The sequence below is a fragment of the Mya arenaria genome, chromosome 5, assembly GCF_026914265.1.
Source record: "Mya arenaria isolate MELC-2E11 chromosome 5, ASM2691426v1".
Lineage (NCBI taxonomy): Eukaryota > Metazoa > Mollusca > Bivalvia > Myida > Myidae > Mya > Mya arenaria.
In genome coordinates this window covers 11,740,062-11,752,856 of record NC_069126.1, presented here as the reverse complement: position 1 = coordinate 11,752,856, position 12,795 = coordinate 11,740,062, and the positions used below count along the sequence as shown (strand labels likewise).

Below are 12,795 nucleotides of genomic sequence, written 5' to 3'. Positions count from 1 at the left end.
TTTACAAACCTGACAACAACAAAAGTTTAAGCTAGAGAACTTTCAATTTATGTCTTATTTGATACTAAATCAATAAAGCTGTACGTATATTTATATAAAGCCAATTTAAACCTTGAGGCCTGATATTCAATATCGCTTCCTCTGAGGCCATCAATAACTGTTCCTCTAGTTGGTTGTGATTTGTCAATTAGAAAACCGTCAGAAGTCGCTCTAGAACAAAGCATAGCTGTGTTGCATGCCTTTACGGTTGTGTAATAAACACGGCCTTCCATAAGCACCAAACCAGCAACCTCAATTTCTGAAACAGGAGTGTTTATGTAAGATTATCTCATGACCATAATTAGATTGTTGCAGCTATATAGTCGGTATGATGTATCAACAAGTATTCCAAGTTGATTTATTTTACTATGACATTGTCATCAGAAACATACACTCTTAAAAAGAAGACACGAAGTTCTGAATTCACTTCAAACATTTTATACATAGGGACTAAGTGTAAATGCTATTAATTAATCTAAATCAATTTAGCTTTATATGAATAATTAACTAGTGTGTAAACTGTTGTCTCATGTTGTTTATAGGCGTATTGTTTTGTTTATGTATTATGCCCGAATGTAAGCAAGATTATTAATGTAATTAAACCCCTTTCCCGCATAATTGTTTTATCTAGTTGAATTGTTTACCTGTTGTAATTCCGACAGATTGTTCCGTCAGGACATCGTCACATTCCTTACACGTTCCAACGCTTACAAAGTATTCACGAACGGGAGTGTGTGCATCAACAAAATGAGTCCAGTAAGCCTGAACAATATTAGATGATGTCATGTAATCTTTATCCGTATATGTGCCGTCATTTGGACCGTCGTAAACTAAACCAGAGTCGGGTGGTGTTGTATCAACCACAAAAGCCCATGATGTATCCGTGGAAAAAAGTCCGGCGTTGTTATAGGCCTGAAATATGCACATTATGAAAAGTACTTTAGATTTTAAGAGTTAGTGAACGCTAAAAGGTATTCATTATGAATAGTGTGACGCTATGAATTGTTTAATTGTACTGCAATAGACTACGATGTAAAGTATGAATGCATTGTACAAGTTCTGTCTTCTAAAGTAACATGAGTGAATTTATCGAAATCATTTTTTTAAATCAAAATCAATGTTCATTTAGCTGTAAAAGAGACTTTTTATCTTTATAAATATAACTACCTTTACTGTTACAAAGTACGAGTGACCATCTGTCAATGTCCGTGATGGATGCAGCTCAGACTCGGCACAATCTCCGTGAACTGTTGTATACTCGAGAACATCTTCGTACCCATGGTTTGTACCAACAGACCATTCGTATCTGTTGATTCCACTCTCTTTGTCTTCAAACACGTTTGTCCAGCTATAAATTCACAATTTCGAGTAAGCACTTCTTACTGATACACAACCATAACTGAATGACACAACGTCGCCAACTAACAAAGTATTTACCTTGACGAAAGATACAAAATGTTTGCAAGTAACTAAACTATATCATAGAAAATCTGAGTTATAATCCGACATAAAATCTAGATTGTTTTAAACTTTGGAATGTATATTTTGAACATATGTCGATATTGCCATTACGTAATTGTAACTCAGTTCATATAATATTATGTCTGAATATACAAAATTGTACGCTGAAAGGTCTAATATTAGAAATATTTTGCATTTGAAGACTCTGCTTTGCATCCCTTATTGCAAACTTTGATGTCATTGCAGAGGCCAAATGTCCATTTAAAGTTGACACGTCAAAGGAAAATCATCACATTGTTCCACTTATACCTAACCAGTTATTGAATAAAAAATTACATGACTATATAATAATAAATTTGGCCGATAGGATATAAATAATAAGCAAAAAAGAGTAACAGGTGTTTTAATAAGTGTTGTTGTATAACATAAATCATATTAATGAACAAGTATATATCACTTACAACATTACTCTTATTATTATTTTAAAACAATGTACCATTAATTTCAATTGTTTTTGAAAAAGTAAATAAAATACACATATTAGATTATAAGTATCTTCCATGGCCGGGAGTGTCATTCCGACCCGAGCGTAGGGTGTTTTGCGGAAACGAGGTTTACCGAGTTTCTGCAAAACACCCTGCGCGAGGGTCGGGATGAACCTATCTTACACGAGCGGGTATGGTAGATGCTTTTCCTCCCACCTCAGTTAAACAAAACTAAGTAAAAATGTATTTTTTACTGGAACTCTTTTGTGCTTAGTGAAAATAATTGCGTATGGATATGCGATAATTATTGTCGTGGATATGCGCGCAGTGATTTCGATTATGCGAATAGTCAAACCGGTCTTGAAATAGTTCTAAGGAGAGTGAAGCATTATTTCTTGAAAGGTGCGTGAAAACTGTTTTATGGTGACATTTGAAGCGAGAAATAATTATTTAGCGTTCTAAATATTGCCACAAGACAAGGTTTCCATGATGTTACAGACGACAGTCTTTAACAAGGGAGGTAATTACAATGTGATGACCATAAAAAAGGAGTTCAATACGGCATTTTATCTTCGCCCGTGGGCAAGATAAGAATTTCTAGCATGGTTAAATTATTGGATTTACTTATCTAAGGTGGGAGAAAATGTGTTCTATTTGTATTCAAATCAAGCCTCCAGTTATGCACTGCTGGGACAATCACATCTGAGCTCTAATAAACAGTAGAGGGTAATACAGATTCAAACAAGGATCTGGGGTCGATGCCACTTATAGAAGGCTTAAACTAGGCCTTTAACAACTTAACGTACCAAGCAGATATCGACGATGCATTTATGAGATGCCTGTTTGGTATCTGGATAGACTTCCCAGTAACTGTTGGGGTTGTAGAGTCAACAAGAACAGAATGTGATATCTCACTTGTTGACAGTCCAACGTGGTCGTATCCTAAAAAAAATATTCTTATACAATCAAACATACACTTTAGCTGAAATACGTATCATGTACAACAAACTGATGTAAAACAAGTCACATGTACGAGTTATCTTGCCTTTCACTGTAGCATAGTAGGACAATCCGTTTTGGAGTAAAAGGTTATGGAACACTTTATGGTTCACCAATCCAACATTGACAAAATTAATAACATCGTTACCTCCTGGTGATGTACCTGAATAAGATGTTGCTGTTAAGACACATCGTTATGGCAACATGTACATTTTTACGGATAGCAAACAATAAATAGTATCCACTGTATTCAGTCAACCTTTTAGATGCCTTACATATTGTTGATCCTATGGTTCATAAACAAGCAAAACATTGTAATATTGAGAAAGCTAAAAACAACAGTTAAACATAGGTGCCACATAAGTGGTAAAGACAAACCTAAGCATATTGCGTAGTACGCAATTCCACTTTCGTGAACATTGTATTGATGTTCCTCTATGTCAGAGAATGAATCCCACATCACAAGTATATCGGATGTTGACGTCTAAATTTTAAAAGTTTGATTAGGCGAAACATTTTTTCTTGTCCATTTATCTAACAACATACATACTAGCCAGATGTGTAATCATGTGATATACATGCGAATATTTGCTTTCATTTGACGTTTAAGAATTATGTTTATTATGAAAGACTATGCTATTTCCTTCAGTAATGCATCACAAGGATACAAGTGACTGTATTCAATAACAACCTTCGAAGTAGGTATGAATAAAATATGAACGTTTTGTTTGGGCTATTATTTTTTTGGAATTTAATGGAACAATTGGAGCATGTCTAAAAGTTAGTATTAATACGGCTCCAATCCTATGGGTACCTTTACTCCTGAAAATGGGAACAATGCACAAATAAAGACTCAATACATGCCTGATAAAAAATACTCTTGTCCTGGCCAATCCAGACCTTCCCAGAAATGGGTGGGGTTATATCTACTGTTACACCGTCACTGCACTCCATGAACTCACCAAGATGTTGTGTCCACTTCTCATGATATATGTAGGTCTCATTGGCATGGATGCACACTATGTATCTTTTGCCATGTTTTAAGACTCCGGTATCAAATTTTGCATTCATATATTCTTCTTCTGCAAAACGTAAAACTTATGCAGACACGTGTGTTTTGCTTCGTTTTAAAACAGTAAGCAACATAAAACTGGTTTAATTTGTACCGAAATACACCGTATATGCGTTTCTACAAGGTATACCTGTTTCACCACAAGCTTTCGTTTCTGGATGCGTGCATGGATAACGGAGGTCAATATGGTCATTTGAGTCGTAAAAAATTGTAGGATCCTCGTTTCCAATTGATAAAACTGCCCAGTTATAATATTTATATCTGCAGCGACAGAAGAGGAAAGAATAAAAATGGAACACGATTTGGTTATGGCATATTGTATTTTTTTTATTCATTAGTCGCTGTTGTTACATTGTAATTGAGCTGATAGCTTTTCTAAGGTAACACTTTTTACAAATGGAACAATGGTTCAAAGATTTTGTCATAAATGCTTATCCTGACCTTAAATACATACTCATTTAAATTCAAGCACTGAATACACACACATAAGGCTCGACCCTTAAGGATATGCAATACCGCGCACTAAATGATAAAACTATTTCTTGAGCTCGGTTATGACGAGAGATGAAAGCCGTTTCCTGGGTCGAAACAATTAATACTGTCCTTTTTAAGAGATCATAAGAAATTACACATGTGAATGAGAGGCAAGCAGTGTTACCACTTGACCATTCTTATTATTTGTGTCTCACATCAACACACACCTATGGAAACACTTTCGTATTATTACCTTAATTTCGGCCAGACGGCTGAGATAATATTTGTAAAAGAAGTGTAGTCTTTGTCCTTTTCACTCCAATCATGATTTTGCTCTAAGAAAGTTTCGCCACCAATATCGTGTCCATCTGTGTAGTAAAACATATTATATCACCTTCTCAGATGTTAACACGGAAATGTAAGGTGTATTGAAACGGAATCAACTGAACATGACAGGTTAAACTTCATTGTTTAGATTAGGTTAGTTTTTGTACTTGAAAATATATCGTTAAAGTTTAAGTCTTTAAAATTATGTAGTACACTTCAACCAAACCTTGTGTTCCAATGGTTTTACCAACTGCATCAATGACAATGCTTGGCTTAACCTCTTGCAAATTGGAACAGTTCCGTATTTCGGATGATATAATAGTATATGTTCCCGCCTTTGTAATTCCTTTTATTGTTAGTTTCCAACATTTTGCAAATCTTATTTTTTGATCCAGAGTAATATCAAACGATAGCTAAATGGATAAAATCATATTAAAGTATTTATGTGTATATTAACAAGAGGAGAACAAACTAAATGCACACAAAAAATGATCCATGTAACATAAATAAATATGCAAACAAAATGAGAATACCTTTGTCTCAGTTTCCGATGTTATGTTTATGACGTCCCATTTGTAGAGCAATTTAGAGTCATTTTCTCCATCGGCAAAGGCGTATTCATACCGCATTATGACAGACAGAGCTTCACCCACATCTTCTAGGTCACTGTCCTTAAATCTATCCATGGTAACCGCTATCTGTAAACATATATAAATTATATCATGCAAACATAATACTTTTTCAATTTTGAATGCATTTTAGAAGATGGATTTAACCATTGTAATAGTTGCATTTTGGATTTTATATCATGTTAAAATACATTAAATGACAAATACATTTAATTATATCTCGCAAAGGTACATTATCGATAAGTTATTACCGTGTTTTCTCCCATATCGTAATTTACAGAAAATGAACCAGTTATAGGCGGATTTGGAATAATGAAGACACCATCACTAGACATGGATTTGAAGCAGAATTGCTGTGCACAGGCCTTCACAGATATACGATACTTCCGTCCAGGAATAAGATACAGCCCAGTAACATGTAAAACATCCCGGTTCCGTAAAGTCTGATATACTGACAAAGGCGTCCACATATCTGAAATTGGTTTTAAAGCAAAACATGTACATCTGGTAGATATGGGTTAAGTGTTTTTTAACAATGAAACGTATGTTTCTTTTTAATGATGCTCTAAACGTTATAGTGCAGCTTACCCACTACAAGAGCCCTCTTTTCTATTCTCCAAAGTATGGTCTGCATATAGTCCCTCTTGTCTTCGGGTAACCACCAGTAAGCATTAAGCGAAGATGTCTGATACTGGTAGTCGATATCTTCTGTACAATTAAATATGTCGAACTGCAATAAAAAAAAAACTTGTTTTAAATTTAAATCGACATTTTAATATCTGAATTTTCTATTTGAGTTATAAATTGTTCCTAATTTACGTCAACATCGAGCATGCAGTGCTTTGTGACTGATACAGTTTTATTTACAAAAATAGGCAATTTTACCTTTAATAATACAACATAAGTAAATATTCCATTTTGATTGATAAATAAATATACCTGTGTGTAGTGAGATACTGTGTAGAAATCTGGAATATAGGCATTCAAAATGTATGTATATTTAAAGCATTACGAATACAGTGTTTTAAAAATGCAATATTAGTTGGGATTCCTTTTCTATATTGATTGAGTACGGTACATTAGCATATCGACAAGAGGCTTAAAGTACAATGTACCTTTCGTAACTGTGCAGTTGCATCGATTGCCATCAAATACCTCAAAGGGATGCTCATCTTCAGGAATAACCACAACTACTCCATCGGATAACGCGGTAACATTACCCGAAGCGCTCATTGCGGTAACCTCTTGGTAATATCTCTTCAAGATTTGAATTGATGCCGGCATAAGATTAGTTTCAATTTCATGACATCAATTTATCTGCTTATTTCAAACCGTTTACAATACGGACAATGTTCATTCAGAGACACAATAACATCTGCTTTAAATGCATATATTGAACTTTCTTTAATTACCTCATAACTCCGCAGACAGAGTCCATAAAATGTGTGATGATCATCAGAAGAAGCTGTTTCACAAACAATGTTTATGCCATTTTGGTCTTGTACACATATTTTGAATAGGATATTAGAGTGATGATGATAAAAGCCATTCCATCTTACAGCAAGTTCACTAGTTTTGCTTTGAAAGTCAATGTCATCAATGTCAACAAACTGAAGATAGAAATCGCAAGCCATTTGTCTGAAGATTCAGGGTGATACTTGAATATAACAACTCCTTTAGGTTCAGTTTTACTTTAAATCTGCTAAACGCCAAAACGTTCTTTGTGATCAAAATACACCACAATAATAAAACAACACTGAATTGAAAACAATTGTATTTCAAAATTGAGAACATTGCAAAGAGTATCATAACCTCTGTTAACAGAAAATAAATTATATTTTGATTTTATCGAAAATTAAGACTAATCGATGAACATTGTACATACTGGACGATTGTCGTCAATGTCGATGTCGTAAACTACTCCAGACGATGGCAGTTCGTAGTAACGAGTATATCTTTCTGAAGATGCAACGACAAACAATCCAAGTGGGTCAGTAGCTTTCACTGTCACATAATAGTCTGTATTTTCGTGTAAGGCCCATTTCAGACTACGCATATCGACAGCAGTACAACTTGTTGTATCATTAATGTTACAACTCCCGCCACTACGTTGTGCAGAAAACGGTACGACATTTGATGTAAACCTTGCTGATCCTGAAACATTTATCGAATAATTCAAAATGTGTACGCTCTCCTTATACATGTGTTAAACAAAAGAGAAGCGATATTACCTTGATAATAAGTCATAATACATACGTGCATTGCGCAAAAAGAAGAAGGTTATATCCGACTTAAATATATTTTAAACACATACCCACTGCAATCTCGAACCTTAAGTCTCCCGATTCCCCGTAATCAACAAAGTCATCGGATCCCCAACTTGCAATCATGAAATTCCCTTCAGTGTTAATGTGTATGAAGCCTTTAAATTCTGGTTTAGATTTCACAACCATGACAGGCCCAATTACCTACAGAAGCATGTTAAATGCAAATTGCAAATGAGTTGATTAACAGAACAACAATATGTCTAAGAATGTTGCGTATCAAGATAGCACCAGTGATTCGAATGATAGTGAATGTGAAATTCAGAAAAACATGAACACCATTCATTTCGTTAACTTTAAAACTCCTCAAATTTTGTAAAAAGACAAACAAATCGCGATCTAACAAAATTATTTATTATTTTGATTTTCATGCATTTTAATTCATTTTTTTGCGATAAAAACCCTTTGAGCATCTTAGAGTTTTAAGAAAAAGCATGACTTTGCTAAAGAATTATTACAAAATTAACAGTAAAGTTCTTTCAAATGACTTTTGGGTATTAATTATATGAACTTGACAGACGAATTCAACTAAAAACAAGACAAATCGTGATTCTGGCAAGGCACAAAAAAATGTGACAAGTGTTGTAATTTAACTGAAGCCAGTAATGTGCTTAAAATATGTGAACAATACACCGAAATCGATTGACAAACGGACACATATGTTTACTCATTAATTCAATTGATACGTGTGCGAGTGATCTCAAAATATGTTTTTGAAATATTTTCTCCACAACATTGTTCAGTTTTTGCTAAAATAGGAAATACAAATTGTCTCTAAATCTAATAAGCTAAATCTTTAAAAGTACAATAACCTTAGTGCAAGAACTCGTTCTCTGCTTCTTTTTTCACATGCAGTTATTAAGTTGTTGCACTAGGGTAACGATATGTCACATATTTTTACTTCTCTTACGTTTGTAAGTTTTGAGTTCGATTTCAAATAAATAAGCAAACGTTAATTGGTTGGATGTTTGCAAAATATTGTTGTTTCAAATTAGGGATCTAAGAGCATATTTGTTTATAATATGATATACATTTATTTATAGCTGATAACTAGTTAAGCAAGTTGGATTGAATGCAAAGCTCATAGGCGGACCAGGGGGGGGGGGCGGAACCGGCGCCCCCCCCCCTAAAATTTTCCAAGCATATGTATAAATTATTAATATCGTTCCATCATTGTAGATATCTTTTAAGGTTATGATTTGCTCCACACAAAAATATAGATTTCGATTTACCGTGGTTGTATCGAACATCTATTTGGCCACATTGGACTCTTACAAAACATAATTGGTCCGAGACGTTGTGGAACGCTCTTATCGATTAAAATATCTATTATGACGTATTCAGTAGAATGTGTTAGCGTTTGGCTATCCTCCGTTTTTACGGCTATACGCAGGAAGTAAAACGCAGTTCAATCGGACACATGCGTAGTTTTGTAGTGAATATCGGACGGCTGAAATACATGCGGGGAATATCGGACACAATAGTCCGCTGAATTATCATGTGTTTGGTCATTAAAACTTGTTTGGTCCGTCTGAAAACTGGTAAAACAGTTGACTGAGTGTAAACCAGCTTGGATCCAGATCAGACGCCGAGTTAGTTCGTCCAAGCTGGTTAACTTTAAAATTACTATGGTCGCGATCGGCATGATAAGGGTCAACACTGTTTATAGCGGTAAGCGACAATTTACGAGAGGCAATTCATTTAAACTCATAAAAAAAATTATTTCCCACTATGGCGTCAATTTCTATCTGCTCGAGATGCTAATACATGCGTATCTATGAAGTAAATGGGTAATTTCGATAAAGTTTTGTTTGTAACCCTAAGCATGCCGATAGCGACCGTAGTGATGTCGTCAACCAGATTGGATCCGGATCAGACGCCGAGTAACTCGGCGTCTAATCCGGATCCAAACCGTTTAGCAATCCAGTAACATTTTCACCAAATCCGATAATATGAAACAAGATTAACTTAAGAGATCAAATACACGAGAATTCAGCGGACTACTTGCTTAAAGCAGACCCTTTCACTCGGTGTCACTGAACAAACATTAAAGTTTGCCCAATAACTGTATGAATTACTTTTTCAATTTTACCAAGGTCTTTCAATTTATGCGGGAAAAAAAACTTGATGTATAGGGAGGTGACGATCAGCTTAACGGCGTTACTACGTTACAAAGTGTCTTTCGCAGTTCAAGCTTTGTAAAAACAGTGTAAACTATGGAACGCCGGGGCGCAATGCTTCTTGCGAAATGCGAAATACTTCATGCTTTTTGCATAATGCTTAATGTTTTTTGCAAAACGCTTTATGCGAAATGCTTTTTGCGAATTGCTTAATGCGAAATTCTTTTTGCGAAATGCGAAATGCGAAAAGCTTCGATTCAATATTTTTTACCATTGTTAGCATAAATTGAGCAGAATCATTTTGTATGAAATGAAAAAAGGAACACATTAATTTGAAAAATACTTTTATCTGCATGTAATAGAGGTGAAAAATAATACGTTTGTTGTGTCTATTCATTAGAATAACATATATAAACACACCAATACAATATAATATTCAGAAACGGTAAAGTAAAGAGGTGTCCTAGAGAAAATATGCCAGAAAGTCAGTTAGATTGCGAATAGCAAGATGTGCAACTCTGTATATTGCTGTAAACGCGTTAGGTTAGAAAGAGTATCGATTCTTCCACCATATAATAATATTTTTGTAGCAGTATCAATAGCCTATGTCTTACATCCCCTTCACTGCCGGGAGCAGTTCGGAACGTGCACAATATTTCGTCCGATTCAATTTGATTGTGTTATGCCATATGCGAAATGCTTTTTGGGAAATGATTTTTGTGCAAAATGCGAGATGCTAAATGCTTTTAAAATGCTTCATGCGAAATGCGAGATGCGAAGGAAATCCGTTATTCAGGAGGTGTTACTATATTTAGATTTCACATAGCACGAGCTTCCGTAATTCCGTACCCGGGCATTCGATTGGTCGAAAATGAAACTATTGTTCTATATATAGCATTTGCATAACGCATTTCGCAAGAAGCATTGAGCCCCGGCGTTCCATAGTAAACACATGCAAAAGTTTAAGAGCTTGAGGCCGTCGCGAAGGCCTCCGACCCCCTGAATTACCATGAAAACACATGGGGGCCTTAGCGGCCAACATAAGACAATTTCAGAAGTTACGCTTCCCCCCCCCCCCCTAACTGAGAAACCTGGATCCGCCATTGAAGCTATTGATATTAATAGTTTTATGAATAACAATTTGTTTTACAATGATACCTTAGGTATTTGGAATATTACCTTTGTGTTACGAATCCCTGCTTTTGACGTTACTTTTAGAAGTATAAAGAACTCCTGTCCATCCCAAATACCGGGATGAATTAACCGCATAAAACTGTGGTGCATTGAACTCTGAAAACTCATAATATTGGGATTTTCTGTATTGTCAGAAGAAAGTCCAATTTCAAAACTGTTAACACCACTTGGGCTTTCAGTGTAATTCCAAGACATTTCCAGCTGAAAAACGGATAAAAGTTTCATTTGATAACAGTTCGTAAATTAAATATACAACAAGCAATATTCAAAGCAACCAATCGGTACTTACATGAGAATCGTAGCGAAGAAACGTTACAATATTGTTTGAAACACTTCTGATACTTTCACAAACTGTTGAGTCAACTGAGCTGTACGATCCATTTACGTTCCTAAGCTTTGGAATCAGCTGTATGTCCATAGACGGAACATCGAAAGACCTTTGCCTATTTAAAAAACAATATGTATATCACATGGACACTTCATGTAGTTTATGTTAGTACAAGTTGTATTTGTTTGCCATTATATTCATCACTTAACTACTTTCAAATGTGAGTTATTACATGCTTAGTAAAACAACCCGGATACTATTTCATGATATTGCATGATGTTTACGTACGTTATTCACGAGTTTTCCTTATGTGAACACAAAACTGCATTAACACTTTTGTCCTAAGTATTCTTTATTAATTTATCTAAAAAAGCAATTTTACCGGCAAATATTTGTCGGATTGCGAACCGCCTGAATCTCCCTGTTTCTGTTAAGAACAAATTCTTCATCTGTTTCAATATCTCTGACAATTCTTGGAGTAACAATGCCACCGTGAATGACAACTTCAGATATCAATGTAGGAGTGCTGTCGATAACCACTCCATCAGAACACACTGGAACACTCGGATCCAAGGCATGGTTGTAGGCAACAACGGTCGTATAATATCGCCCAGGAGATTGAACTGTAGTGCGTGCAGTCGTTTCATATGTTTTGACAATCTGAAACTATATTAAAAACAATTTTAGTCTAAAAAATATAGGTAAATATAGGTCAATTTGCGAACGTGTCCAGTTCTTGTCAGTGCAGAATAATGAAGAAATAATTGCTTGAATGATGAGATCAGGATTATACAAAAAGCTTCCATATTCATTAAATTATGCGAGTCGAAAGGAATGTATTTGGTGTTTGATGTAGATAACATATTCCAACAATTTATTTATGAAAATGCATAGTTGGTTTAAAACTGTTTATACAAAACATTGCGCGTTCCATTTTAAAAGGTATACTGTTTATATAATGAATTAGTTATAAACTAGTTATAAACTACAAAACAATGTAAACAACACATAAATGAATTGCATAGTCAAGTGTCAAAGAATTTCTTGTATATTACTCACCTCTGTGTTATATTTGTCGAAATACATTTCATCAGCTGACAAACATCTCGTCTTAAAACTGTACAGATAAAACTTTATACCACTCTCTTTGTCAAGAAAGTCATCCCAGTGTGCACTTAATGTGAGCGATTGTTGAAAGTCTACCTCGGGTTGGCCTGCAACACCATCATGTACATGTCCCGTGTTGGGAGGCGAGACGTCGATAGTAATCCGTTTAAAACATAACGGACCGTTCATCTACATTTAATAATTTGGTTTAAGCTTCAACTGCGTTGTAAGTGTAA

At 35.0% G+C, this 12,795-nt stretch overlaps 1 protein-coding gene across 1 annotated transcript in view; it reads right to left on the bottom strand.

Moving 5' to 3' along the window:
- LOC128235433 (uncharacterized) overlaps nt 1-12,795 on the bottom strand; it is a 35,619-nt gene that overhangs the window by 11,928 nt on the left and 10,896 nt on the right. Inside the window, exons 12-33 of the mRNA XM_052950254.1 lie at nt 12,512-12,748; nt 11,835-12,118; nt 11,414-11,567; nt 11,110-11,325; nt 7,801-7,954; nt 7,372-7,640; nt 6,899-7,096; nt 6,602-6,743; nt 6,426-6,454; nt 6,075-6,216; nt 5,738-5,958; nt 5,391-5,555; nt 5,084-5,270; nt 4,784-4,898; nt 4,187-4,317; nt 3,849-4,066; nt 3,363-3,468; nt 3,031-3,147; nt 2,792-2,927; nt 1,207-1,387; nt 684-951; nt 112-298 (exon numbers count right to left, since the gene is read on the bottom strand). Coding sequence (XP_052806214.1) covers nt 112-298; nt 684-951; nt 1,207-1,387; nt 2,792-2,927; nt 3,031-3,147; nt 3,363-3,468; nt 3,849-4,066; nt 4,187-4,317; nt 4,784-4,898; nt 5,084-5,270; nt 5,391-5,555; nt 5,738-5,958; nt 6,075-6,216; nt 6,426-6,454; nt 6,602-6,743; nt 6,899-7,096; nt 7,372-7,640; nt 7,801-7,954; nt 11,110-11,325; nt 11,414-11,567; nt 11,835-12,118; nt 12,512-12,748 — 3,857 coding nt within the window. The remainder of the gene's footprint in view (nt 1-111; nt 299-683; nt 952-1,206; nt 1,388-2,791; nt 2,928-3,030; nt 3,148-3,362; nt 3,469-3,848; nt 4,067-4,186; nt 4,318-4,783; nt 4,899-5,083; nt 5,271-5,390; nt 5,556-5,737; nt 5,959-6,074; nt 6,217-6,425; nt 6,455-6,601; nt 6,744-6,898; nt 7,097-7,371; nt 7,641-7,800; nt 7,955-11,109; nt 11,326-11,413; nt 11,568-11,834; nt 12,119-12,511; nt 12,749-12,795) is intronic.